The sequence below is a fragment of the Hylobates moloch genome, unplaced genomic scaffold (genome assembly GCF_009828535.3).
Source record: "Hylobates moloch isolate HMO894 unplaced genomic scaffold, HMol_V3 SCAFFOLD_9, whole genome shotgun sequence".
In the NCBI taxonomy this organism is placed as follows: Eukaryota; Metazoa; Chordata; class Mammalia; order Primates; family Hylobatidae; genus Hylobates; species Hylobates moloch.
Window position 1 is genome coordinate 110,471,124 of NW_026652284.1, and position 25,937 is coordinate 110,497,060.

Genomic DNA, 25,937 nt, shown 5'->3' on the forward strand with positions numbered 1-25,937 from the left:
TGAGGAAACTAAGGCTCAGAAAGGCTGTCACTGAAGCAACTCCCCCAGGCCAGGCACTGAGCTCCAAAGGGGTGAAGATGAGCTGTCTTTCCCGCACAGGTTCAGCATGGGAGCAGGAGACCATATGGATAACATGCCCAAAGTCTGAAAGGGTGTGGTACTTTTTCCTTCTCTTGAGGAATCACCTTCTTTACTTCAGTTCAAGTGTTTCTAGTGGGACTGAGCTCACCTCCCAGCCACAGAGGTAAGTATATGACCTAAGTGGCCCAATGGTCGCCTTGGCCACCTCTGGGGAAAGACTAAAATGGAAGTCAGCTCAGAGGAAAGGAGAGGTAAGAGTCAGGGAAAGAGAGCTAGGCTAGGGTCCATGTGATGCTGTCTGACAGCCTGGATCCAGCTGTACCTGAATCCACCCCTTGAATTTCCCAGTTACATGAGCTAATTAATAAAGACAGTAAATGAACTTTGGATTAAATCTTAGTTCTACAGCATCCCAGCTGTGTGACCACAGGAAACTGCTTAATCGTCATGAGCTTCAGTTTTTTTTTTAAATCTGAAAATGGGGATAAGACATTGGTATATTTTGAATTAAAGGATGTACAGTGCCTAAGAAGTGTTTTCTTCCTTCTGAGAGGGCTCTAACACAAAGGACATAAACTTTCTTGCTGAAAAATATGCATTCCACCTGTGGAAGCTGCTACTGTTTCCAACACCCCACAGTCAGGCAACACAGTTTAACATTGTGCTGGTACCTTTTTCTTTCATTCTGGGTTGGCCGTAAAAACAGTTGAGCTGGTTGATGATGGCACACAGCCTCTGGTCTTTTCTCAACCCTGTGCAGCTGAGAAAAGACCAACTGATTCTACTAAGTAACCAAAATCTTATGGTCATGGGTGTCCTTTATGCTTAGGTCAAAGTCCTTTTAAGGATGGCAAGAGCCTGATGAATTAGAGGACTTCCAGTAACCAAAAGAACGGCCCAAGCCTGGCTTCTGAGGCCTCTGCTGCATGTGTCTTATATAAAGAGTGAAAGGCAGCTACTGTGTTGATGGATGGAGCAGCAGACTTAAAAATTAAATGGCTCGATTCAAGTCTGAGACCACGTGCTAACTATGTGACCCTGGGTAAATCAAGTTCTCACTGAATCTCAGTTTCCTTACCTGTAAAATATTAGTAATCATAGCTGCCTTCCAAGGAAGCAAGATTACGGGTAAAGAACAAAGAGGGATGCACATGTTAGGGGTTCATTTGAAAGCTTCCTTCCCATTATTATCCGGGAGGCCAGAACTAGGCTTAAAGATGCAAAGTTGCCGGGAGGTAGATCTTAGATTACTGTTTCCATGCATTCATCTGTGTTTCAGGAATGTCTGCAGGTGGCTTCCTGTCACTGGAAATGTCACGCACACGCCACACAATTATTTGGAAGAAATGATGCAGAGGGTGCTCAGGTATCACATGATCACCTTGAAAATCACCTCTACCCTTAGGTCTCTAATTCTGCGGCCATAGGAAGTATCTGGCCTCTTACTAGACACAATGCCTTCAACTTTTTATGGGCACTCAGCCCATGGTTCCCTGGCAATTTAACGTTTTCTGACACTGGAGTAATAGGGAGAGTGGAAAATAGATTTGTCTGGAAATCTGGACACTAGAATTCTAGTCCTATGCTGATAAAGACAACTTTTCTTCTCTGTCCCCTTAAACCCAGTCCTCTCTTTATCTGCTCCGTTTTTGTTAATGCTACTATCTATTTACCTAGATGTAAAACCTTGGGTGTCATCTTGACAGAGTCTTAAACATCTCATATTAAAACTGATTAGCAAATCCTGCTGGCTCTCCCTTCAAAATATATTGGGAAGTCAACCACATTTCATTATCTTCATTGCTACCACCTTTGTCCAGTTTACCTTCAGCGCTCAGTGGATCTATTTTAACAGCTTCTCTGTCTGTCTCCATAGGCACCCAGGCCCCGCCACACTCCCCGCAAGTCTGTCCTTCACACATCAGCTACAGCGGGGTTTCTCAACCTCAGCCCTACTGACATTTGGGGCTGGGTAAATTCTTTTCTCTTGACAGCTGTCCTATGCATTGTAGGACGTTTAGCACCATCCCTGACATCTACCCACTGGGTGCCAGTAGCACCTGTCCAAGTCATGACAACTGAATATCTCCAGACATTGCCAAGTATCCTCTGGGGGCAAAGTCACCCTTGGTTGAGAACCAATATCATATGATCAGTTTAAGAGGCTGGGTGCAGTGGCTCATGCCTGTAATCCCAGCACATTGGGAGGCCGAGGTGGGCGAATCACCTGAGGTCGGGAGTTTGAGACCAGCCTGATCAACATGGAGAAACTCCTTCTCTACTAAAAATACAAAAAACTAGTCGGGCATAGTGGCGCATGCCTGTAATCCCAGCTACTCAGGAGGCTGCGACAGGAGAATCGCTTGAACCTGGGAGGTGGAGGTTGCAGTGAGCCAAGATTGCATCATTGCACTCCAGCCTAGGCAATGAGAGTGAAATTCCATCTCCAAAAAAAAAAAAAAAAAAAAGAACATATGATCAATTTAGAAAATAACTCAGATCATGCCACTCCTGTTTAAAACCTCTCAGTCACATTTACAATCAAATCCCCAAGCAGTCCATGACCTACATGATCTGGCTCCATCTCCATCTTGCCCAGCATTCCCCTGCATCTCCCTCTTGCTCAGTTCTCTCCCGCCACATCTTCCTTCATGACATAGCTCAAATATGCCTTACTGCCCCTTGGGGCACCCACAATGACTGTTCCAGCTGCCTGGCTGCTTCCCCCGGGGAGGGGGCCTTCATGCCCCTCAATTCTGCACTTTCCCCACCTTCAAGTTGAAAAAAATACCCCCTCCCCATTCCCCACACACTTCAACACCTCCTCTTGTTGTAATTTCTTCATAACACCTAATACAATGTGTAATTGTATTACTGACTTTTTAATTCCCTGTGTTTTTGTCTCCTCAGAATGTAAGCAGGACAGAAACTCTGTCTTGTTTGCTACTGTATCTTCAGCACCTACAAGAATGCCTGAAGTAGGGAAGCTGCCTCATACGGATTTGATCAACAACTAAATGAGTGATCAAACTGCATGTTACAAGAGGTTCACTTTATGCCTCTGGGTCACTGGCCAAACAAGGAAGTAATAATAGTAGTAGTAAATACTTATACAGCACTTACTATAGACCAATAATAAGAATAAGATACTTATACAGCACTAACTATAGACCAAATACTGCTCCAAGCACTTTTTATTCAAGCCCCTTAATTGTCGCCACAACCCTATGAGGTAGACATATGTTCTGGATGAGGAAACTAAGGCACAGACAATAAAAGTCACTTGTCCAAGTTCACATAGTTTAGGAAGTGGAAGAGCTATGATATGAATTCCAGCAGTCTGGCTTCAAAATCTATGACCTTAACCACTACATTAGAGATACTGGAGAATCAGACATTTTGAAGGCGAAAGTCTTACAGAGGCCAAATGACTAGATGAGGCACAAAGCTGACCAGGTGGCGCTGATGCTGCTTCCCACATGAGAAACAGGACATAAAAATCCATGTTGTTATGACAGTCATCTGGCAGCCGTGCCTTCAAGGTTTGGGTCATGCAAACATTTAAAAAATGCTGGTGTGGGCAAGACTGCACTGTGTATGTGCTTGAGCACTTGCTGTTATCAAGCTGGTAAAGTAAAACTTAGGTCTTATTTGTTCATGGTAGTTTTACGATCAAATTGACTTTTGAAAAGTCTTTTCAGTGTAATTTGTGCTTTTTTTTTTTTCATCTGCATAGTGTTCTGTTGTGTGGCTCTACCATAGAGTATTTCATCAGATGTCTACAGATGGATACTTGTTTTGTTCCTGATCTTTTTGTATTACAGAATAGGAATAAATTCCCAGGAGTGGGACTGCCGAGTCAAAGGGTAAGTACATTTATAATTTTGGTAAATATGGTTAATTTGTTTTTCATAGTGTACCATTTTGTACTCCCACTGGCAATATTATGAGACAGAATGTCAGTTTCCCCACAGTCTTGCTGAGTGGGTTTTTAAGCATTTGGATTTTTGCCAGGCTAACAGGAATCTCCCATTGTCTCTGAATGTCTCTTACTCATCACAATATGCCATGTTTTTGAGAGAACTGCCCCAATGACAATCTGTGCTTTACAGAGCAGGTGCTCAGCTGCAACTACCTAGGGGAAGATGAGGGTGAAAAGAATCTGTGCATCCTGGAAATACATTTCTAAATACTTTTCTTTGTTCTGCTTTCCCCTGACAATGGGGTTTGCTCTGGAAAACAAACAAACAAACAAACACTGTAAAAAACGAAAGACTTTTTTTTTTTTTTTAGATGGAGTCTCGCACTGTTGCCCAGGCTGGAGTGCACGGGTGCGATCTCGGCTCACTGCAAGCTCCACCTCCTGGGTTCATGCCATTCTCCTGCCTCAGCCTCCCAAGTAGCTGGGACTACAAGTGCCTGCCACCACGCCCGGCTAATTTTTTTTAAATTTTTAATAGAGACAGGTTTCACCGTGTTAGCCAGGATGGTCTTGATCTCCTGACCTCGTGATCCGTTTGCCTCGGCTCCCCAAAGTGCTAGGATTACAGGCATGAGCCACTGCACCCAGCCAAAAAAAAAAAAAAAAAACTAAGAAGTTTTTTGGGAGGGTAGAAAAACAATTATAGAATGGTTAAAAAAAGTTCAATATATCAGAAATACTTACATATCACTTGAAGGGGTGGGTTTTGGTGAGGGGCTGGGTAAATTTGCTTCCATAATATCATTAAAACTATTGTTTCCTACATTCTTGGCCAGCTGTAACAGAAAAAACAAACAAACCAACCACAATATAGCAAACTCTTTGCTACTAGTTAAAAGTCTCCTATTATTTGCTTTTGAGATTTATGAATATGTATTTTCCCTCATTTGACTTATAATACAAACCACCATCCATCTGGTCAACAAATATTTACTGAGCATCTACTATGTGCCAAGCACCAAACTAAGTGCTGGAAATGCAGAGATGGGTAAACTATGTTCCCTTTCCATAGGTGCTCATAGTCTAGTGGGGCCACTGACAAGGAAATCAATCATGTCTACAAATATGTGATATATGCTAGAACAGAATCTGGTCCTACATACATACAAACTATCTGAGATTACAGAGAGCAGGCTCCATATGTGACTCTAGGTTAAACTTTTGATGAGCAGCAATAGCTTTTCAACCACCATCACGTTTCCTTTTTATATTGAACAAATTTACTCCCAGGACAGAAAAGGACATAGGATTACTTTATATTTGGGTACAGATTAAGATGCTGCAGGCAGCAGAGGACCCAGGAAGCATTTTGCTTCTGGGTTCAAGAGCATTCTAAGAAAATTTGTTCTGAAGGGCCTCTAATCATTTTATGTAATTTTGGGATGCAAAGTTTAAAAAACATACATGCAACCACGTCTTTGAGGGAAAAAATCTTGGGTTTATTGCATGGCAAACGTTTAGGATTTGGACTTGCCTCTTTCTTGTTGTCAAACTGGGTTTCATTAATACAGGTCAAGGAGATGAGGGACATCATTTCTGCACTAAAGAAGAATGTGTTACAGGTATTAGGTCTGTGTCTTTTCTCTATAATCCTGAAGTGAACCAGGGAGCCGAGTATCAGCATGGTAACTTCCTACTTTCTAAATTAGAAGGAATGTCTTGTATTGTGCATAGAACACAAGACAGATCACGATTGCTTAGTGAATGCTCAGATGGCCAGGACTGCTGGTTGGATCACTAACTGCCCTTTTTGGTTAAGGCTAAATGATAAGCTAGACTTTCAGCTTTTTTTTGAGCCCAGGTTCATTCAGGTTCTGCTCAAGGGTGAGCTTCCTGTCTGAGAAGTCATACTTTATTTTAAAAATTTCACTCTTAGTACAAAGACTCTCTCACAGTGCACCAGGTGTTAAAATGATGCAAAACAGGGCATTTGTCCAGTAGGCATCCTATTTGGGGGATGCCAAGTAGGCTCCCCTTCTGTATTTTGGTATATCTCAGGGAGCAATTTGGACCTGATGACAACTCCACATCTGGGTGACTCAGGATGGGAAGGGCAGAGGTTAAAGGAAAACAATTTTAAGTGTACATAACCCCTTTTTTGGATTAAGAAGCTAAGCACCACAACTTCACACAATTTCTTCCCTTACTACCTAAAGAAGTTATGGGTTCGAGAGTAGCTGGTTTTATGACAACAGTTAAGCCACTCGTAATTCATGTGTACTTTTACAAACTTAGAAATAATAAAAATAAAATTGAGATAAACTCTTTAGTCATTATTTACAACAGAAGCCATGAGGTAATGTGAACATTTGAGTTTAACTGCTATTTCCGCGAGTTATATGAAAACTAATTCATAAAGAAAAATGTAGTTTTGAAGAAGACCATCCCAAAAGAAAAGAGCCAATTTCACTGAGCTACTTATAGACATGTATGATTCATCCTTTCTTCAAACAGGAAATAGAAAGTCAACATTACACACCACAAAAGTTACATTTTAAACATCTATGCAAACTCACAAAATTCAGGAATTATAATTCTTTGTACTCAGCAGACATACAAAAAAAATCCAAAACAATATATTAAAGTTACTCATGACAATAATATCATTCTTCCCAAGTACAGGTCACTACTTACCAAGAGTTCAGAAGTTCCTAATTTGTCTAGTTCCAAAGACTGAATGCGAGAAATATGAACCCCCATTTCCCTATGGATGCCAGAACATTCTATACAGGTCAAAATACCCAAGTTAGTTGAAAGCCAGGTGGGTTCTGTGGAAAGAATTTTGAAGACAATGAAACAAAAAAGACATCTAATTTTAGTGTGCCAACTACAGAGGAAGCTAAAACAATAGTAGTACAAATTGTTAAGAACTATGAAGGAAAGACTTAAATGGAAGAAATGGACTCCTGAGGTTTAGCCTAGGGGCTACCATAAAAGTTTCCCTTTGATACTGAATTGAAAACAAAATTAAGCACTTTATCCTTGTGAAAAAGTGAGAAAGGCTTTTCTTAAGAGATCCTATGCAACACCTCTAGGCCTGTGAGAGATGTTCCCTCACTGCCACTATCACCTCTGACAGTGATGGATTGAAGGTCTATTAAGTAATGCTCACAGGGGAGTGGATTTTACAGCCATCATTAACCTCCAAGTTGCAACTAACATTAACCTCAACAGTTCTTGGTCATGGCCTCCCCACGAGCACTTCTTAGTAATAAGACAGCTGTAAATATTGAACACCAAATGTTTCTTTCAGTGACCTAAGGCCTTTTTTCTACAACCTCCAATGGCCCTAGAACAATGGGAACTATTACTTCCATGTTAGCCAAATCTTCAGGTTTCTCTCTCTGGGTCAAGCTTCTTCCTGACTGGTCAATGCCTGAGATTTTACTACCTGCTTGCCATTTCCTGACACTATGTGTGTCACTATGTACACACTATGTGTGTACACTATACATGTACACAATAATGGCAGAAAATCTGAGACTTCTCTCTGAGGTGCTTATGGCTTCTTGTGTAGAAAATCCAGTTTCACAAGTAAAACAGTAAAAAAATTATATCATAGTGCTTAAGAATACCAGGTTTGCATCCTTGTTCTGATTCCTACTAGCTGTGTGACCTTATGCGAGTCATTCAACCTCTCTGAGTCCCAGTTTCCTCATCTGTAAAATGAGAATATTGGGATCTTGCTCACAGGGGTTCTGCAAGGATTCACTGAGATAAGCAAAACACCTAGCATGATTCTCAGTACAGTGGGAACACTCAATGTTAGCTGTTGCCAATACACTGGCAATATAGTGCTATTTGAAAATAAAACTTTGGGAGAAGGCAACTTCAATATAATATAGAGGTTAGGGAAGGTGTGGCTGAGTAGGAAGGAAGGAAAATCAGGTACCACATTTCAGTTGATTTCACATGCACCATTTCTTTTTTCTTTTTTTTTTGAGACAGTTTCGCTCTGTTGCCCAGGCTAGAGTGCAATGGTGCAATCTTGGCTCACTGCAACCTCTGCCTCCCGGGTTCAAATGATTCTTCTGCCTTATCCTCCCAAGTAGGTGGGATTACAGGTGCCCGCCACCTTGCCCAGCTAGTTTTTGTATTTTTAATAGAGATGGGGTTTCACCATGTTGGCCACGCTGGTCTTGAACTCCTGACCTCAAGTGATCCGCCCGCCTCAGCCTCCCAAAGTGCTGGGATCACAGGTGTGAGCCACCGTGCCATAGCAAGAGGTTTACTGACCCATTTTTTAGGATAAGGAAACTACGAATCAGAATACTAAAGGGACTCAGTGTGAGATTGTCCGGGCTGGGAGTGGTGGACAGTGATACAAAATGTGGACTCCATGCCCCCTACTCTCTCCATAATGTCCACGGTGCTTATATACCTGGATCTTATAGGAAAGGTAGTATTTTGGCAGTGACATCTAGGAGAGCAAGAGGGGGCTTTCCAGGTAGAGAAAACAGCATAGGTAAAAGCAGCTCAGTGGTAGGAAAAATCACGACGGGAATACGTGTTTTGTGTGTGTACGTGAGTGTGTCCATAAGGGTTAAGCCTTTTCAATAACTAGATCATTTTATATTCTACAGGAAGAGAAAGGATGTTGTAAAAGCTCGTTTAAATATGGGGACAAAAACCTGATGAGCCACAATCGCAGCAAATGTCATTCCCTGGGAGCCGTTGGACATCCTCAATAATGGCTTTTGTCAGGTCTTCCAGGCTGTTCTCTCCCGCACTCTGCTCTCCACGGAAGGCCATGGTTAGGGCCTCTTCTTTGCTATTTGTCAATACTGATATCCATCTGTTGGTAAAAACATAAGAGTAAAAAACCTTTATAAGAGCATGGCCATTTTTTTTTTTTTTTTTTTTTGCCACTGCAAAAAAAATCTACTTTTGTCAAGTAATTCCAAAAGAGAAGCCCCCTTCCAAATAGCAATAAAGTGAGGAAAAACAAAGAAATCAAACTTGAAGGAAGGTGAGAGTTAAAGGATGGAAAGTGACACACAGGGGAAAATGAGACAGAGGAGAGGAGCGGATGAGAAAAGTAAAAAATCAATATAACTGAGGACTTGAACGAATATACAACGAGACTGCATTTCCATGTGGGCATATTGAATACAGCGAATGCTGGAATGGAGAGGACTCAGTGAGGGACCCATCCAATGCAAGGACGAGAAAGAAATGATGAGAAATGGAGAGGCGCCAGGAAAAGGAGTTTAGCAAAAGGTATGTATTTTCTGCAAGTCCGTGTCAGTGGGGACACTTAACAGTGAAAATGAAGGGATATTTCATTAGCAGCCATAAAAATTTATACTTATGAAAAAGGCATATTCACATGGAAACATGATGACATTTATAATATTAAATGAAGACTGCAGATTATTTACTTATACACAGTATGACTACCATATGTCCCAAAATAACCCTTTGCTACTAAAATAACCTAAAAATCCAACAATAGGGAGTTGATTAATAAGGCATGAAATAACCATAAAGTAGAACAGTTAAGCAGGCATTAAAGTGTACATTTTCAAATAATTTTTGGGTGACACTGGATAAATGCTCATAATATAGTGTTTTGTGAAATCAACAACAAAAAAACCTATTATATGATTGATATGGTTTGGATTTGTGTCCTCATCCAAATCTCATCTTGAATCGTAATCCCCATAATCCCCACGTGTCTGGGGAGAGACCTGTGTGGGAGGTGATTGGATCAAGGTGGCGGTTTCCCCCATGCTGTTCTCATGATAGTGAGTGAGTTGAGATCTGATGGTTTTATAAGTGGCTCTTCCCTCTTTGCTCCACACACTTCTCTCTCTTGCTGCCATGTGAAGAAAGACATGTTTGCTGCCCTTCCACTATAATTGTAAGTCTCCTGAGGCCTCCCCAGCCATGCGGAACTGTGAGTCAATTAAACTTCTTTCCTTTTAAAAATTACCCAGTCTAGGGTATTTCTTTATAGCAGTGTGAGAACGGGCTAATGTAATGATATAATCCCAAATTTAAATATATGTATGTATTAAAGGCTAAAAGGAATTTCACCAGTATGTCAATAGTGGTTGTCTCTTAAGTGATTTTCTATATAAACAACTGATAGAGGAATTGCTTGACTTTGTGCCTTTGTATAATTTTTCAAAACTATAATGAACTTGTACTACTTTCATGAACGAGAAAAAAGCCAAATTTATTTTTTAAAAAGAAAATAAAAAACATTTCCAAACCAGTGTTAATTTTTTAATTTTTTTATTATTTTTATTTTATTATTATTATTATACTTTAAGTTTTAGGGTATATGTGAACAATGTGCAGGTTAGTTACATATGTATCCATGTGCCATGTTGGTGTGCTGCACCCATTAACTCGTCATTTAGCATTAGGTATATCTCCTAATGCTGTCCCTCCCCCCTCCCCCCACCCCACAACAGTCCCCGGAGTGTGATGTTCCCCCTCCTGTGTCCATGTGTTCTCATTGTTCAATTCCCACCTATGAGTGAGAACATGCGGTGTTTGGTTTTAATTTTTTTATTTACTATATAGACAGCTAATCTTTATTCTCAACAGACAATACAGAGGTTCAGAACTGAGTCGATTTTTTGTATATCGTTGAATGAAATAGATATGAAACAAAACACTATACAAAAGACTGAATAAGCAATAGTGACAGCATAAGAATTAAACACCAAATTATGTTTTTGGAGTATGTGAACAATGCAAGTCACACCTTTGACTCTAGGTGGCGCTCACCTTCAGTATGTTGGGAGAAACGCACATACACAGCTTAACTTCTACTGTGACACAGAAAACTGAACATTTCAAAACCAACAGTCTAGGAATTCATATGCAGAAGGAATGGGGGGATTTTGTACCTTTTAGAAGATTAAAACAGTATTTTTTTATATCAGTTAGTCTGAAGTTAGAAACTAGAAATTGTTTTGTTAAAAACAAATCAAGAACCTGGGTTCAACAGGACCGATTACTGCATTTTATCAGCAGCACTGATGTTACTGGACTTTTCACTTGACTGCAAAGCCTCTATTTTGCTTTCCTCAGGCATTCTAGCATTTGGCTAATATTGGCCAGTATCTACTATGTACCAAATACTTACAATTTTTAACATATAGATTGAACACCCCACATTTGAAATCCAAAACAGTTGTGGTCCCAAGCATTTCAAATAAGGGACACTCAACCTGTAGAATCTCCTAACAGCCTCTAAGTTAGGGTTTATAATACTTTATAGATGAGGAAACTGGTTATATGACTTGCCGAAGGTCCTAGGCTGGATTGTGTCAGACCAGATGGGGATAACACTTTTGTTGACTCACTTTTTCCGAGTTCCTTCCATTTGCCTCTTTACTCAGGAGCTCATGACAAATAAACAAAGAAGTTTGTCATGATAATCAGAAAAAGTATATTTAAAGGATAATTTTCTAGAGAAAATAATTCAAATTTGGTAGAATGAAATGGCTAAATTTCAAAAGGACCAAGACTCACGGTGATCATTTGTGACATTTTTTAACTTTTAAATTATTTTTAAGTAACAAGCATACTCAAAAGCATAAAGAATGCATAATTGTATTTTAATACTTTAAAAGTCGCTTTGAGTTTTATAAGATAAAAAATAACTTGGCACTGTGCTAAGGGCTTTACATATCTTATCCTCTCAAAATCCTGCAATCGAGGTACATAATCCCATCTTACTGATGAGAAGACTGAAGCCAGATGATCTGCCTAAGGTTAAAAAGCCACTAACCACCATAGTGCATGCATGTAGTCCCAGCTACTGGGGAGGCTGAAGCGGGAAGATCGCTCTAGCCTAGGAGTTCAAGTCCAGCCTGAGCAACATAGATCTCGTTTAAAAAAAAAAAGCCACGCTCACGCCTGTAAGCCCAGCACTTTGGGAGGCCGAGGTGGGCAAATCACGAGGTCAGGAGATCGAGACCATCCTGGCTAACAAGGTGAAACCCCATCTCTACTAAAAATACAAAAAAATTAGCCAGGCATGGTGGCACGCGCCTGTAGTTCCAGGTACTCGCAAGGTTGAGGCAGCAGAATTCCTTGAACCCGGGAGGCATAGGTTGCAGTAAGCCGAGATCACGCCACTGCACTCCAGCCTGGGAGACAGAGCGAGACTCTGGAAAAAAAAAAAAAAAAAGCCACTAGCCTGCAGAGCCTGGACAAGCAGCCAAATGAGTCTAACATGCATCTGCTCTTTGTGAACTTTCCTCAGTGAGAAGAAATTTTTTCATTCAATTTCATCGAACACTTTCACATGAAAAATAAACTCAATGATGCAGTGAAACTGCCTCTATGTAACCTGGAGGTAAGTGAAGAACTAAGGCTTCCCTCTGGGGCATGTGCTTTCTTTGCGCACTGCCATTACCTCCTACAGCACTCAAAACAAAGTTCCCCTCTCACCACCAGCACCCAGAGAGAATGCAGGCTGGTCACTGTAGCTCATGCCTGTAATCCCAGCACTTTGTGGGGTTGAGGTGGGAGGATGGCTTGAGCTCAGGAGTTTGAGGCCAGCCTGGGTAACAACAGCAAGATCTCATGGCTACTGAAAAAAAAAAAGAAACGAAAATTAGCTGGGCGTGGTGATGCATGCTTGTAGCACTAGCTACTTGCAAAGCTGAGACAGGAGGATCACCTGAGCCTGGGAGACTGAGGACTGAGGCTGCAAGGGAGCTATAATCACACCACTGCACTCCAGCATGTGTGACAGAGTGAGACCTTGTCTCAAAAACAAAACAAAACTGCAAAGTGCAAAATGCACAACTTCAGGATGGGCCACGTAATTCTTCTACTGAAAAACGTTAAGTATCATGGGCAGGAAACCAATCTCTTAACAAAACTGGAACTGAATTACCTGTAAGTCTTAACAGTAAATAAAATATTGAAGGCCTGAGTTTGAGTCATAAGGGAGCAAACAGAAAGTGGTTGTGTTCCCTGCCTCACCCAAATTACTCACCTGTGTTTCACTTAGGGTTCTGAGAAAGGGAAATGAGGAGGAGAGAATGAAATCGGAGAAGGAGAAACAATATTCCAAGGTGACTGTGGAATTCTGTCTGGGTTCAAACCCTAGCTTAATAGGACTGTTACCACGGGCACATTGTGCCTCTGTTTCCTCATTTGCAAACTAGGGACAAAAGTCCCTACTTTCTGGGGTTGTGAGGATTAATAAGACATGAAGTGCATTTAGTACGTAACATCTCAATAACTATTACCCATTTTTACTATAAATAGTACCTCTCTGAATCTGTGGGTGGAGGGCCAAGCCTCTGACTTCTTCCTCATTGACTTCTAGTCACCTTTCAGTCTACCAACTCTATACCCATAACACCAAGTCATCAATCACTTCCTTCCTATTCCATCCTCCTGTTTCTGTGCCATCAGAGCCTCCTGCCTGGAGCATAGAGTATTTACAACCTTCCCCTACGTTCATGAGCCAGCTCAGGCTTACCTTCCTCTTGGAAGTCATCTCTGAGCAACAACCCCAGGAAGCCATGAGGGTGTGTGCCCCGAGTCTATTCCTCCAGCACATGACCTCCTCTGTCCTTACACTTAGCACCTGCACCATGTCATACTGACAGCCTCCTGCAGTAGAGATGCAGTTCCTTCAGGGCAGGGGCTCCAACTGATTTAATGCTGTATTCTCAAGGCTTTGCATAGTCTTGGAATACAGCTGGCATTCATTAAATATTCAAATAATGAATAGCTAATTAGACCTTTCTCCTCCTTTTGCTTTGTCTTTCTACCTTCTCTCTCTGTTTTCTTTCCCCACCCTGTTCCTCCCAACTCTGTATCTTTTCTACCCATGTTCTCTTCTCTTTCTGATCCTTTATCATTTCTCCTTTGCAATGGGAAAAGAGTAAAATTCCCCAGAGAAGGCTGTGTGTGTGTAAGCAATAACAAAACAAGTAAGCGAGTGGGAGAGAGAAAAGAGGTGAGTGTAAGGCAAAAAGGGTATGAGCAGAATTCTGTGGCTCTCCAGAAATAAGAGAGGAACACAGCATGTATTCTGTGCCACTGATGGGACAGGAAGTTTGATAGTTTATAAAACTTGGTCCAAATTACCCCAAGTACTCATTAGAAATAAAAAAAAAAAAGTGAACAATAATTGCCCACCTTAACAAAAACGTCCCTCCCCCAAGCAGCTGAGATTTGTAATAGTCACACACTGCCTTTTTTGGTCTAGGCAGGCTACAGGAAAGAAGAGGGAATAAAGACAGCTCAGGACCAGGGCTAGTGTTTTAAAAAAGGGGCTACGGACTATCTAAGGTTGCATACCTGGTCAGGTGAGTGCAAAACTCCAACCCAGGAGTGTATGATACCAACCTGGTTCTTTCCACTGTATCAAGCTCCCTTTTACTGACTCTGTTCACCTCAGTGAAAGGCACATGCCAGTTTCCTTCCTTTAGGGCCTGGCTCTCCTGCTCCTCTTACAATAACGGTCAAGTGTCCAGGTAGGCTGGCTGTTATGTTTAGCCACCAAAAACTGAGCAAAGGCCCCTCTTGAGGGCAGGGAATGTGATTAAAAGATGCATAAGGCACGGTCCTTGCCCTCAAAAAGCTCTTAGTCTCTAGAGGGCTGCAGACATGCACCACAGGATCACAGAAGGTTATAAAGAGGCCGCGGGCAGAGAGTAGGGAGCTATAACCCCAGAGAGGGTGAGGCTTGAGCAGAATCTTGCAGGAGGTACCAGAGCTTATTGAGTAGACAAGAGGGAAAACCACAGACAGAGAGAAGAGCAACATGTGACAGCCCACAGGCGAGAAAGAAGCATGGAGCCACCAGGCGAGGTTCTCACAGATGAAAAGAAAATGTTAATGTATATTGTAAACAGAGAGGTGCTTTTTCAATCCAAGGCGTTGCACCTTTATTTCAAAACTACTTACGCTACATAATCCTGCTCATCTTCCGCCTGAAAGTGATATGTTCTATTATCTAAAATAAACAAAAAGAAAAATAAGTGAAACCTTAGAAAGCAGGGTACTTTCAGGTACAACACAGATTTAAGTTCCTGGGAAGAAAACCAGTAAAAGTAGATTTTAATATTATTTTAGTTTTATACCATTATGTATCAGGTGCCTTGTGTATATTATTGCTAATCTTCACAAAAGCTCTATCTGTTTCTCATTTTACAGACAAAAAAACTGAGGCTCCAAGAGGTTCAGTGACTTACACAAGGTCACACAGCAATAAAACAGCTACATGATTCGTTCTGTCAAGATTATTCTTCTTAAGTGCAACAAGAATACAATAAAATAACCACAAATACCATGCAAACATCTGGCACTGCTTTTGAATAAACAGTGAGGAGAGGGGAAAGTCCTATTTGATCCAAATGGATTTCCATGACAAACTGGAAAGTGCCAGCTAATTCAGTATTTTCTGTTTCATTTTCAATTCAACTGTTACTGTGTTTTCTTTTTTTTTTTTTTTTTAAATCTCCTTTTCAGAAATGATTCATTTACTGTTCCCCATTTGTTCTGAGACTTAACCATGGGGTAGCCCCAACACCCCCAACACTAGACATACTATGCCCTAGATGTTGGGGCTGCTCTCTGGCTGAATCAGGTTGCAGGAAGAAAGGCTCAATGTCTGCTATCCACGTAAGGGAAGGAGTGACCTAACTTGGATACTTTGGGCTGGGTGTACATGAGGGAAGCTCTTTCTCAATATATTCAGGTCAAACTAACATATCCTGAGGACTTCCTGTGTGACTACTCTAGGCTAGGCAATCACACCCTTCATCTCCCTTGGAGAGAGAGACAATGTGTATGTCAAAGAACACACCATGCTTGATATTACAGCTCATGGCTATAATCCTAACACTTTGGGAGGTTGAGGCAGGAGGATTGCTTAAGCCTAGGAGTTCGCGACCAGCCTCAACAACATACAGAGATCCTGCCTCTACAAAAAAATTAAAAATTAGCCAGATATGGTGGCATGCACCTGTGGTCCCAGCCACTTGGGAGGCTGAAGCAACGAACCATAGCACTGCAGCCTGGGTGACAGAGTGAGACTCTGTCTCAAAACAAACAAACAAACAAACACCCAAAACAAAACAAAACAAAAAAGAACATGCCATGGGTGGCAGTGCCTGAGAGCTTTGGTTGAATCCCTGCTTTATTGCTGTGTGACCTTCTGTAGGTCACTGAACCTCTTGGAGTCTCAGTTTTTTCTTCTGTAAAATGGAAAACTCATAGGGCTTTCATGAGGATTAGCAATAATGTATATAAGGCACCTGGCATGTAATAGATGCTCTATTTAACTGCCAACTATTATTAATAACCTATAGATTCTCATGACTAGGGGTTCTTGGCTTTCTGCAGTCATAAAATAATTCCAAATTTTCATATTTCTTTCTCATCAATAACTCAAGAAATCTCTTGGTCATGAAAATCACAGGGAATCTAAACTTCATACAGATGCTGCAGAATACAGTTTCGACTACCCCTAAAGAGCCTCATGACTGATTCTATCTTTTGGGTCAGGACTATTCACACAACTGCATCAGAAGGGTTTCAAAGGGCAAGAAAGTATTTCTGTGCTTCTATACATAGATCATCCACTTTGGCTGTGGGTCTGCCTTGCTGGGCTGTGATAGAGAAGGAAAGATACTTAAGATTAGTGTTGCAGGATTTCAGGATATTCATGAGAGTCACTTCACTGGCACCATCATCCTCTCTTTACAAAGTGTCCTCTCAGCTACAGTGTGGGTCAGTAGGCACACCCATGGGAATCAGTACAAGCACAGGTAGCTGGCCTAAAGGAAGAGCTCCCTCCAACTCTTTACACACTGTGAGGGCACAGGCTATAACAGGCTGTGGGGTGGGTAGCTCATTATGCTCTCTCATCACAAGAGAAAAGCAAACTCTGAACCATGAAGTAGAAGAGTGACAGGGTGCAGTGCCATCAGTTCACGGAGGTTGAAGGCAGTTCTGCCTGGAAGCAAGGAAATGATTTTTCCTTTAAGAGCTAGATTTTGCAGGGATATAACTCTGGGCAAATTCATTGTACAGATATAGTGGCACATCTGCATTCCCAAGTCTACATGCGTGCTTCTTAACCACAGGTGCACATTACAATCACCTAGCAGCTTTTTTTTTTTAAACTATGTCTGTGCCTCATACCAACAACTATAATTCAGTAGATCTAAGACAGAAATGGGAATATACTAAGAAACATCTCTCCAAGGGGATAAACCTGTGTACTCACAGTCAAGCATTGGTCTAGTTCAATGTACAAATCCTAGATTCTATTCTATTGCTGGTCAGATCCGACACTGCTATGCCTTGTCAACTGCAGTTGGGCTCAGTGGACATTAAGAGACCTGGGGCATCTTCCTAGAGCAGCACATGCAGGAATAACAAGAAACTGTTCCAATGCCAACTCTGAGGAGCCCTGCTTGGAAAAGCTGCTGACCTGGAGAATGGAAATGTGCAGGTGTCAGAAGCCACAATAACCGAGAGAGAGAAAAAGGACTCACGTGATATCAGGTCAAAAGATTTTTTGTCTTCGGCATTAGGTTTTACTTGGCAGGTGAGAAGGTTCAACTTAGCTGGTTGCCTGTTAGACTGGAAAAAAAGAGAAAATGGAGAAGTTATACGCAGCTCCACTCTCTTGTCTGCAGGTTCAGGGCCCTGCAGGGCAGGTATGCAGTTCATAAGGCCTGCTCAGTGGTACAAAAATACATTTTCAGCAATGAAGAAACAGACATCTGAGCATTGTTCCAAGTTTGCTGCAAGAAGACAACAGATCTGCAGGTTTTTGCCCTCAAATATAAGCTGCTAAGTTTAGTAAAGTTTTATTTATCCCACTTGAATTCTGAATCTCATTAAAGATAGAAAAAAAAAATTAGGTGTCCTACTAAATGTCTTTAAACTATGCATAAATATCCTGGTAATTTTTCAGAAGAGAATAAAAAAATAATCCACCTCGCTTCCAATGAAAAGTGGGCATGGTCCATGGAAATGCACCTTTCTGGAACCTACACATACCTAAGCACCAACAGTTGGCACTTTTAATGCTGTATCTTACTATGAAATGTAGCTGAGCTATATTTCATTTATTCATTCAAAATGACCCCAGTAATCAATCATCCCCAAATTGATCTCCCAGGTATCCATAGATTCAACAAATTTTGGTTGTGATGCAAAATTTACATTACTTCTCTCAGAAGTACAATGACAATTACTACCTGTGAGGCAATGCTTAATGAACCCCAATATCTGGAGACAGAGAAAATTTGATAAGGATTTCATATAACTTATCAGCAAATCTCTTGGTCACACATATAAAACAGACCCTATGGTATCTAGATAGTCATGCTAACTTAGGAATTCTCACCACATATTCACACTGGTCAAAACACTCTCCTGCCTGCCCATGTTCAAGGTCACATGCTGGACAATGGCTGATACTAGGATCCCTGCTTCCTGCAGAAGCTGACCAAGGAATGAAATGTTTGAGTGCCTGGGCTGGGCTGTGCTCGAACATGAGAAGCCTGGAGAAATAAGCAATGAAACTCTTTAATTGGACCTATATCTCTGTTTCGATTGAGAGCTGTGGTTCTGAAAATCCTAGTACCAGGTGCATCTCCAGCTGAGGAATTAAAATTTTCAGGGAAAAGAGAGGGGGAGAGAGTTAGAGACAAGTCACATCAGTGAGCCTAAAACAACAGAGATGGCATACAATCAAGACAACTTCAATGACACACTGCCACCTCTCCTTCTAAATAATAGGCATTAAGCAATTTCTATTTATCTTCCTGTGCTCTCTGGACCATTTTTCAAGATCTTTCTCCTTCTATGATTTCAATGAGATTAGACATAGAAAACAATGCCCTTTGTCCCATATCTATCTGTTCCAAAGCAAACTGCTTTGGGGGAGGAAGTGAGAGACCCCAGGGGATTCCATGTTCAATGCATGTACCTTTGATTTAGAAATGGAACCAGAAGTCAAGTACAAGAGAATTTTGCCTAAGAGGAAACAGTGCTTGGGAAGATTCCTGTACTTCAGAACTTGTCACCAAACCTAGAAGGGGAGGCAGGAGTTTGTGGGCCTGCAAGTTGTTCTTAGAAAACAGCTGAAGAGCCGGACGAGGTGGCTCATGCCTGTAATCCCAGCACTTTGAAAGGCTGAGGTGGGTGGATCACCTGAGGTCGGGAGTTCGAGACCCGCCTGACCAACATGGAGAAACCCTGTCTCTACTGAAAATACAAAATTAGCTGGGCATGGTGTCGGGTGCCTGTAATCCCAGCTACTTGGGAGGCTGAGGCAGGAGAATCACTTGAACTTGGGAGGTGGAAGTTGCACTGAGCCGAGATCTCGCCACTGCACTCCAGCCTGGGCAATAAGAGCAAAATTCCGTCTCAAAAAAAAAAAAAAAAAAAAAAAAGACAACAGCTGAAGTTTGGGTTGCTAAAGGCCTCAGACACCAAAATCAGAATCTGTAGCCACGAAGCAGGCTTAGCTCACTGTAAAAAGAACTGTTAGTTCTACATCTCATCTTTTTGGATGTTGATAAAATTGCTGACTTTCTCATATAAATGACAATGGCATATGACCACCTGAAAAGGCAGCGACCCAGTTAATGGTGAGAACAACTCTTGCTACGATATTATGTTCCAATTTGGAAACCACATTTAAAGAAGGATGCAGAAAAGCTTGGGGAGATGAAGAGATGATTAAAAGGGTGGAAAATGGAAACTCTGAAGATGAGTTAGAGGCATTACTTAGTACAGAAGAGAGAAAACTAGAGGGTGACTTAATCACCATCTTCAAGTATATGAAGGTTGTTACTGGCAAGGTTGGGCAGCTGTTTTCCATTAGCTCAGATGAAAAGAAATACACTCCAATTGTAGAAGATATGGGCCAGAAATAAGGAAGAACTTCCCAAGCTTAAGTTGATTATGCATAATAAGAGGTTTCAGGTTTCTTAAGTAGAGAAGGACTGCCTTTGAAAAATTTAATAATTTTTAAGATGACCAGGTGTGGTGGCTCATGCCTGTAATCCCAGCACTTTGGGAGGCTGAGGCAGGCGGATCACCTGAGGCCTAGGGTTCAAGACCAGCCTGGCCAACATGGCAAAACCCCGTCTCTACTAAAAATACAAAACGTAGCTAAGCATGACGGCACACGCCTGTAATCCCAGCTACTCAGGAGGCTAAGGCAGGAGAATCACTTGAGCCTGACAGGTGGAGGCTGCTGTAAGCCAAAGTCACGCCACTGCACTCCAGCCTGGGTAACAGGGTGACAGACCAAGACTCCATCTCAAAAAAAAAAAAAGAAAAAAATTTAGTAATTTTTAGACACTATTCACATTTGAGTGTGACAGAAGGTTAACTTTATTTTTTAATTCTCCCAAAATCTAGATTTCTCCGGTGTTTCTGAACAATCTTACCAACAGATACGACCAAGAGTAGATATAAATCTTAAAAACAAAAAACCATACACTCAGCTGAGTATTAACTGCATTCAGGCAAGTTAAACAGCACCATTTACCTCTCATTTCTTTCTTTTTCTTTCTCCTTTTTGTTTTTTTTGAGATAGGGTTTCACTTTGTCGGCCAGGCTAGAGTGCAGTGGGGTGATCATAGATCACTGCAGTCTCAACCTCCTAGGCTCAAGCGATCCTCCCACCTCAGCCTCTCAAGTAGCTGGGACTACGGATGCACACCATCACACCTGGTTATTATTATTTTTTTGGTATTTTTTGTGGAGACAGTTTCTCCATGTTGCCTAGGCTGCTCTTAAACTCCTGAGCTTAAGTGATCTGTCTGCCTCAGCTGGGATTACAGGCGTGAGGCACCATGCTGGCCTCAGGTCTCAGCTCTCATTTCTTTCTGTATTTTTTTTAAAAAAAAACAAAAACAAAAACAAACTTTTAGGTTTGGGGGTACATGTGAATGTTTATTATGTAGGTAAACATGTGTCACAGGGGTTTGTTGTACGTATTATTTTATCACCCAGGTATTAGGCCAAGTACCCAATAGTTACCTTTTCTGCTCCTTTCCCTCCTCCCACCCTCCTCACCTCTCATTTCTAAGCACGGACTATTTCAAAGTATTTTGCTGATAAGGAATTTATATGGTTTAAGTCATTCCATGATTGACCCACAACTTCAGTGGTGATGACGTATGATGTTTATTCTCTTAGAAGTTTGTCAAATCTACTAGACTGACTTTTGCTATATTAACATGAACCGCATTTGACACAAGCACATCTTGCCTACACATAGTGTTCTTCTCCCAACTGAGCTGCCAGTGAGGCACTTGACAAATGGCCATCATCCCAAACGTGACTTTGAGGAGCCAAGTACGCATAAGTTTTGACTGTCTAAGCAGCTGACATACCCAGGGCTGAGCCCATGAATATCAGAGGGGAGTGGTATGTTCCACAGAAGTCCAAAAACCAAGGCATTTGAAGCACAGAAATCACTACAGTAATAATTGTAACTTCAGATGTTTGTATAACTTTCCAAAATTTCAAAGCACTTTCTTGACATTTAGTACTAATTTATAGGTATATTGATTGGAGATGGTATAATCTTTCCTGGGATTTCAGCAGACTAAAATTAAAGTAAAACTAAATGATTTACTCTGGGCTACACCACAGTGGAACAGTTTAGGAAATGCTTTCATATTGTTTAAGTACAGGAGAGAAAAAAGAAAACAAAACAAGAGAAACTCTGGAAACGTTTATGTATCTACTGAGTCCTTGCTGTTGATTCCCATCCTGCTCAGAATAAACACACGTCTGCGCCATGACCTCCAGGCACCAACCGCAGGCCCCTTCTCGCACTCAGCTCCTGTCACTCTGAGTTGTTCCTTTGGCTGAGGAGGGGTACTGGTCCCTCCTGCTGCTCACACACTCCTGCAGGCCCTCGGAGAGCTCCCCGCTCACTTCCCTACAGGACTCTCATCAATCAGCACCTCCTCAGAGGGGGCAGTACCTGGCCTGACCACTTCCCCATGATGTTCCATTTATGTACACCCTGCTGTATTTTCTTTCTGGCTCTTAACACTCCTTATTTGCTTCCTGTCTTCCTTCTCACTAAGGACACATACATTTTTCTCATTAAAATGTGCTTGGCACACATCAGGTACTAGCAAGATCATGGCTCATGGCAGCCTTGACCTCCTAGGCTGAAGTGATTGTCCTACCTTAGCCTTCCTAGTAACTGGTACTATATGCGCATGCCACCACACGAGGCTAATTTAAAAAATATGTATTTTTTAGAGACAGGATTTCACTCTGTTGCCCAGGCTGGAATGCAGTGTTGCAATCATGGCTCACTGCAGCCTTGAACTCCTGGGCTCAAGGCATCCTCCTGCCTCAGCCTCCCAAGTAGCTGGGACTACAGGCATGCCTCACCATGCCTGACTAATTTTTTAAAATTTTTGTAGAGATGGGATCTTGCTTTGTTGCCCAAGCTGATCTTAAACTCCCGGCCTCAAGTGATCCTCCTGCCTCAGCCTCTCAAAGTGCTAGGATTATAGCCATGTACCACCGTGCCCAGCCCTCAATAAATATTTACTAAATTAATGACTACATTCCAGGCATCTTATGTCATATACTATCTCATGTACTACCTGTGAGGGAAGTCTTTAGTTTCTTTTACTAAGTGAAGAAATGAAGGCACAGAGAGGTTAAGTAACATTCCTAAGCTCTCCTGGTAAGGAAACGGTTTGGATGGGTCAGTGCCCCCACTCCTTCCCCTCTGTGGTCACTCTGCAGTCCAGCCTGGAAAGAAAGTAATCTGATATAGCTCGGGGAATAACACCTGGATGCCCAGCACACAAGAACATTTCCTCCTGATTACAGTAAGGGTTAGAGGTCAATGGAGCAAAAGCTCTGAAGATTAATTTCTATTTTAATATCTTCTTGGGTTATTGATTCTCCTCTAAGTACTTACTTTCATAACTGGGGAAAAGAGAAACTTTAGAAGCCACTTTGAAATTCCTACTTACTCATTCATCATATATTTATTAAGCCTCTACCACATTCCAAGCACATCTGAAAAACACACGGTCCATGCCATTAAATATCTGTGGAAACAGACTTGATTACGTATGGGGGCCCATGGAGCCCAGGGACCTGAGCTCAAGGGTGTGTACCAAAGATGTAGGCAAGGTTCCACACAGGCAGCCTCAACCTTCAGAGAGGACTTGGAGGAGGGAACACGGACAAGTGTGACGAGCAGGTCCAAAGGCCTGGGGCATAGGAGGGGACAAGCTGCAGGAGGTGACACTGAACACACAGGAAAGGAGACTCTGCATGTGACACTAAGAAACTCACATTCCTATCCATGACTCTGGCAATCTACTGGAGAAAGCAGAGTGACCAGTTAGGTCTGTATTTCACGGGGTGCGGGGGGGTTGGTAGGAGAGGTAGAGGAGGCAGAGAGAGGCTGAGAGAGTAAGGAAGATGAGCAATTAAATGAGGAGGGCCTGAATTAGAGCTATGTACGGTAGCGGTGCTGGTGGCCACAGGCTTAAGACAGCTAGAAAAGGAGACTTTTAATACATCATTCCACAAGTAACCATTACCTAGTATGTGAATTATTCAGTCCAGGAATTTGAATGGTGAGTGGAGGAACACATTGTTCCTGAAGGCTCTCTTGAGCAGCATCTCTTTCAAAAGCTACAAGAGCTTCTCTAAATATAGTTATGACACTTTTCAAAACTGACGATTCTACAACTCTGCTCCTTCAAACTCTGAGGCTTGTCCTTTTATAGGTTTTACTTCTCATTAAAATAAAACACATTCATAGAAGAAAACGAGACAGAGATAGTACAAAGAAGAAACCAAACATTAGTTGTTAGAATCTCACTTTTACATGCAGCAATAATCACTGTTAATACCTTAATTTTACCAAGATGTGTGTGTGAGATGTCTCTGTTTTTTTTGACATATGTTGGTTCAACTTGTATATACTATTTTGTAAACTGTTTTTCCAATTAACAATATACACAGATGTCTTCATTTTACACACCCCTCCCCTGCACACCCTCAGACAAAAGGCAAACCTATTCAAGTTTTTGATTTTTGAAAATGTTTCAATCAGGGAAGCTCTGGGTACATTTCATGAAGAGAAGTGATGAAGATATCCCTCTGACATAATAGAAAGTGGCTGTTTAGCTAGGAAAATCATCAAATATGTAAGTAGAAATGCATGCAGAAACAGAATGAGTCAATTCCAATTAATGTTTCTGTGTTTCCTAAAAGAAAATAAACACCGCACGTTTGTCTTAGACAGCTTAGTGTGCACCATGGTTCCATGTTTTTGCTGGAAGTGTAAAGCTGTTAGCACAGGCATATTTCTCAGCAGAAAACAGCCGCTACTGGAATTAGTACCCAGAAATGAAATTATTTCCTCCCATCATCTTACTGAATTGCTCTGCTTTACAAACAAGAAGTGAACATCATTAATTACTTGGAAAATAGGCCTGACCCAGCCGGGACGAGGCTGACGTGTGGAAAGAGGTAAAAATAACATGGCAAAGCTCTCTTCACTTCCTATGCTAGTGTCTGAAAACACAGCTGCTCAGACCATTATGGTCATTTCGAAGTTTTCATTCAATAAATATTTTTTTAGACACCTACTGTGCCCTACAGGGACATATATTTTTGGCATACAATCAATAACCACAACCCTGGCAAGAAATTAAGGTACATGCTGAACACTTACCACTGCAGAGAGATCTTATCTCCAGAATTTTAGCAATCAAGACTATTGGCTTTTGGCCTTCCAAACAGATAAAAAGGTAACAATTTTTAAAAAAACTGAGTACCTAAACTGCCAAGTACCTTATATGAATTCTATTATTTAATTTTTGCAATGACTCTATGAGTTAGGTACTGTTCCCAAACCCATTTCATAAATGAGGTAGCCAAGGATCAGCAAGGTGAAGTAAACTAACTTCTGTTTTACAAAAAGTAAAAGGCAAAGCTGAATTCTGAACAAATCTCTTCTCACTTATCACACTGTTTCCCTGTCAAGCCAAGCCCTTGGAAAACTTACAAAGTCAGTCAAAATACAGCTTTACTGTGTTGCCTTTTCTGGTTCTTACTGCCCTTAAATGGCCAGTTCCCTCGTTTTCCCTCCAGATGCACGTTCCAAACTCCAAACTTATTACTCTGTGGCCACAACTAAAGCTCTCACATCCCCTGCGTGATCCTTCAGACACTGAAAAAGATTAGTGATTATCTAACTGAAGTAATTCATTCTAGAGTAGATGACTGAATTCCCTTAACCCTCTCAATCATTTAATTTTTTTGTGAAACATTTATCACTGTATCTCCCAATCATTTTAATAAAGGGACTCATTTCCAGTTGGCAGAATGTATGTATATGTGAGAAAGAAATATTTGAAAATGGAGATCTCCAAGAAAATATCTTTCATTACAGCAAGGAATCTGTTACCTTACTTTTGAGAGGATGTTCCATTCAAATCAACATCAAACAATCAATGCTACAATGCAAACAGAAAAAAAGAGCTTACTGGGGCTCCTGCTAAGACGTGGGGCTGATGTTACTGCATCCAATGAATGTGCTAGATAGTCATCCATGCAGGCATTTCTGCAAATATGTATTGAGTACCTACTATTTAATATTTGGGCCAATACAGGAAGAATTTTTAAATTCACATTTCCTATTTAATTACAGTTGCCACTTTATGTCATGTTATCCAACAAGGGTACATAAAACAAAAACCTTCAGACTTGGAATAGTTGTATAAAATGCATTAATTTGATAGTAAAACATCTGAGCTATGGTATATGTTTTTTTTCTTTTTTTTTAGACGGAGTCTCGCTCTGTTGCCCAGGCTGGAGTGCAGTGGTGTGATCTTGGCTTACTGCAACC

The 25,937-nt window shown here is 41.4% G+C and overlaps 1 protein-coding gene across 3 annotated transcripts in view; it reads right to left on the reverse strand.

Moving 5' to 3' along the window:
• ASAP1 (ArfGAP with SH3 domain, ankyrin repeat and PH domain 1) overlaps nt 1-25,937 on the reverse strand; it is a 387,469-nt gene that overhangs the window by 65,401 nt on the left and 296,131 nt on the right. For all 3 annotated transcript variants that reach the window (XM_058444654.1, XM_058444652.1, XM_058444653.1), the window contains 5 exons: nt 17,557-17,644; nt 14,960-15,008; nt 8,695-8,858; nt 6,698-6,831; nt 4,748-4,839 (listed from right to left, as the gene is read on the reverse strand). In XM_058444654.1, coding sequence (XP_058300637.1) covers nt 4,748-4,839; nt 6,698-6,831; nt 8,695-8,858; nt 14,960-15,008; nt 17,557-17,644 — 527 coding nt within the window. The remainder of the gene's footprint in view (nt 1-4,747; nt 4,840-6,697; nt 6,832-8,694; nt 8,859-14,959; nt 15,009-17,556; nt 17,645-25,937) is intronic.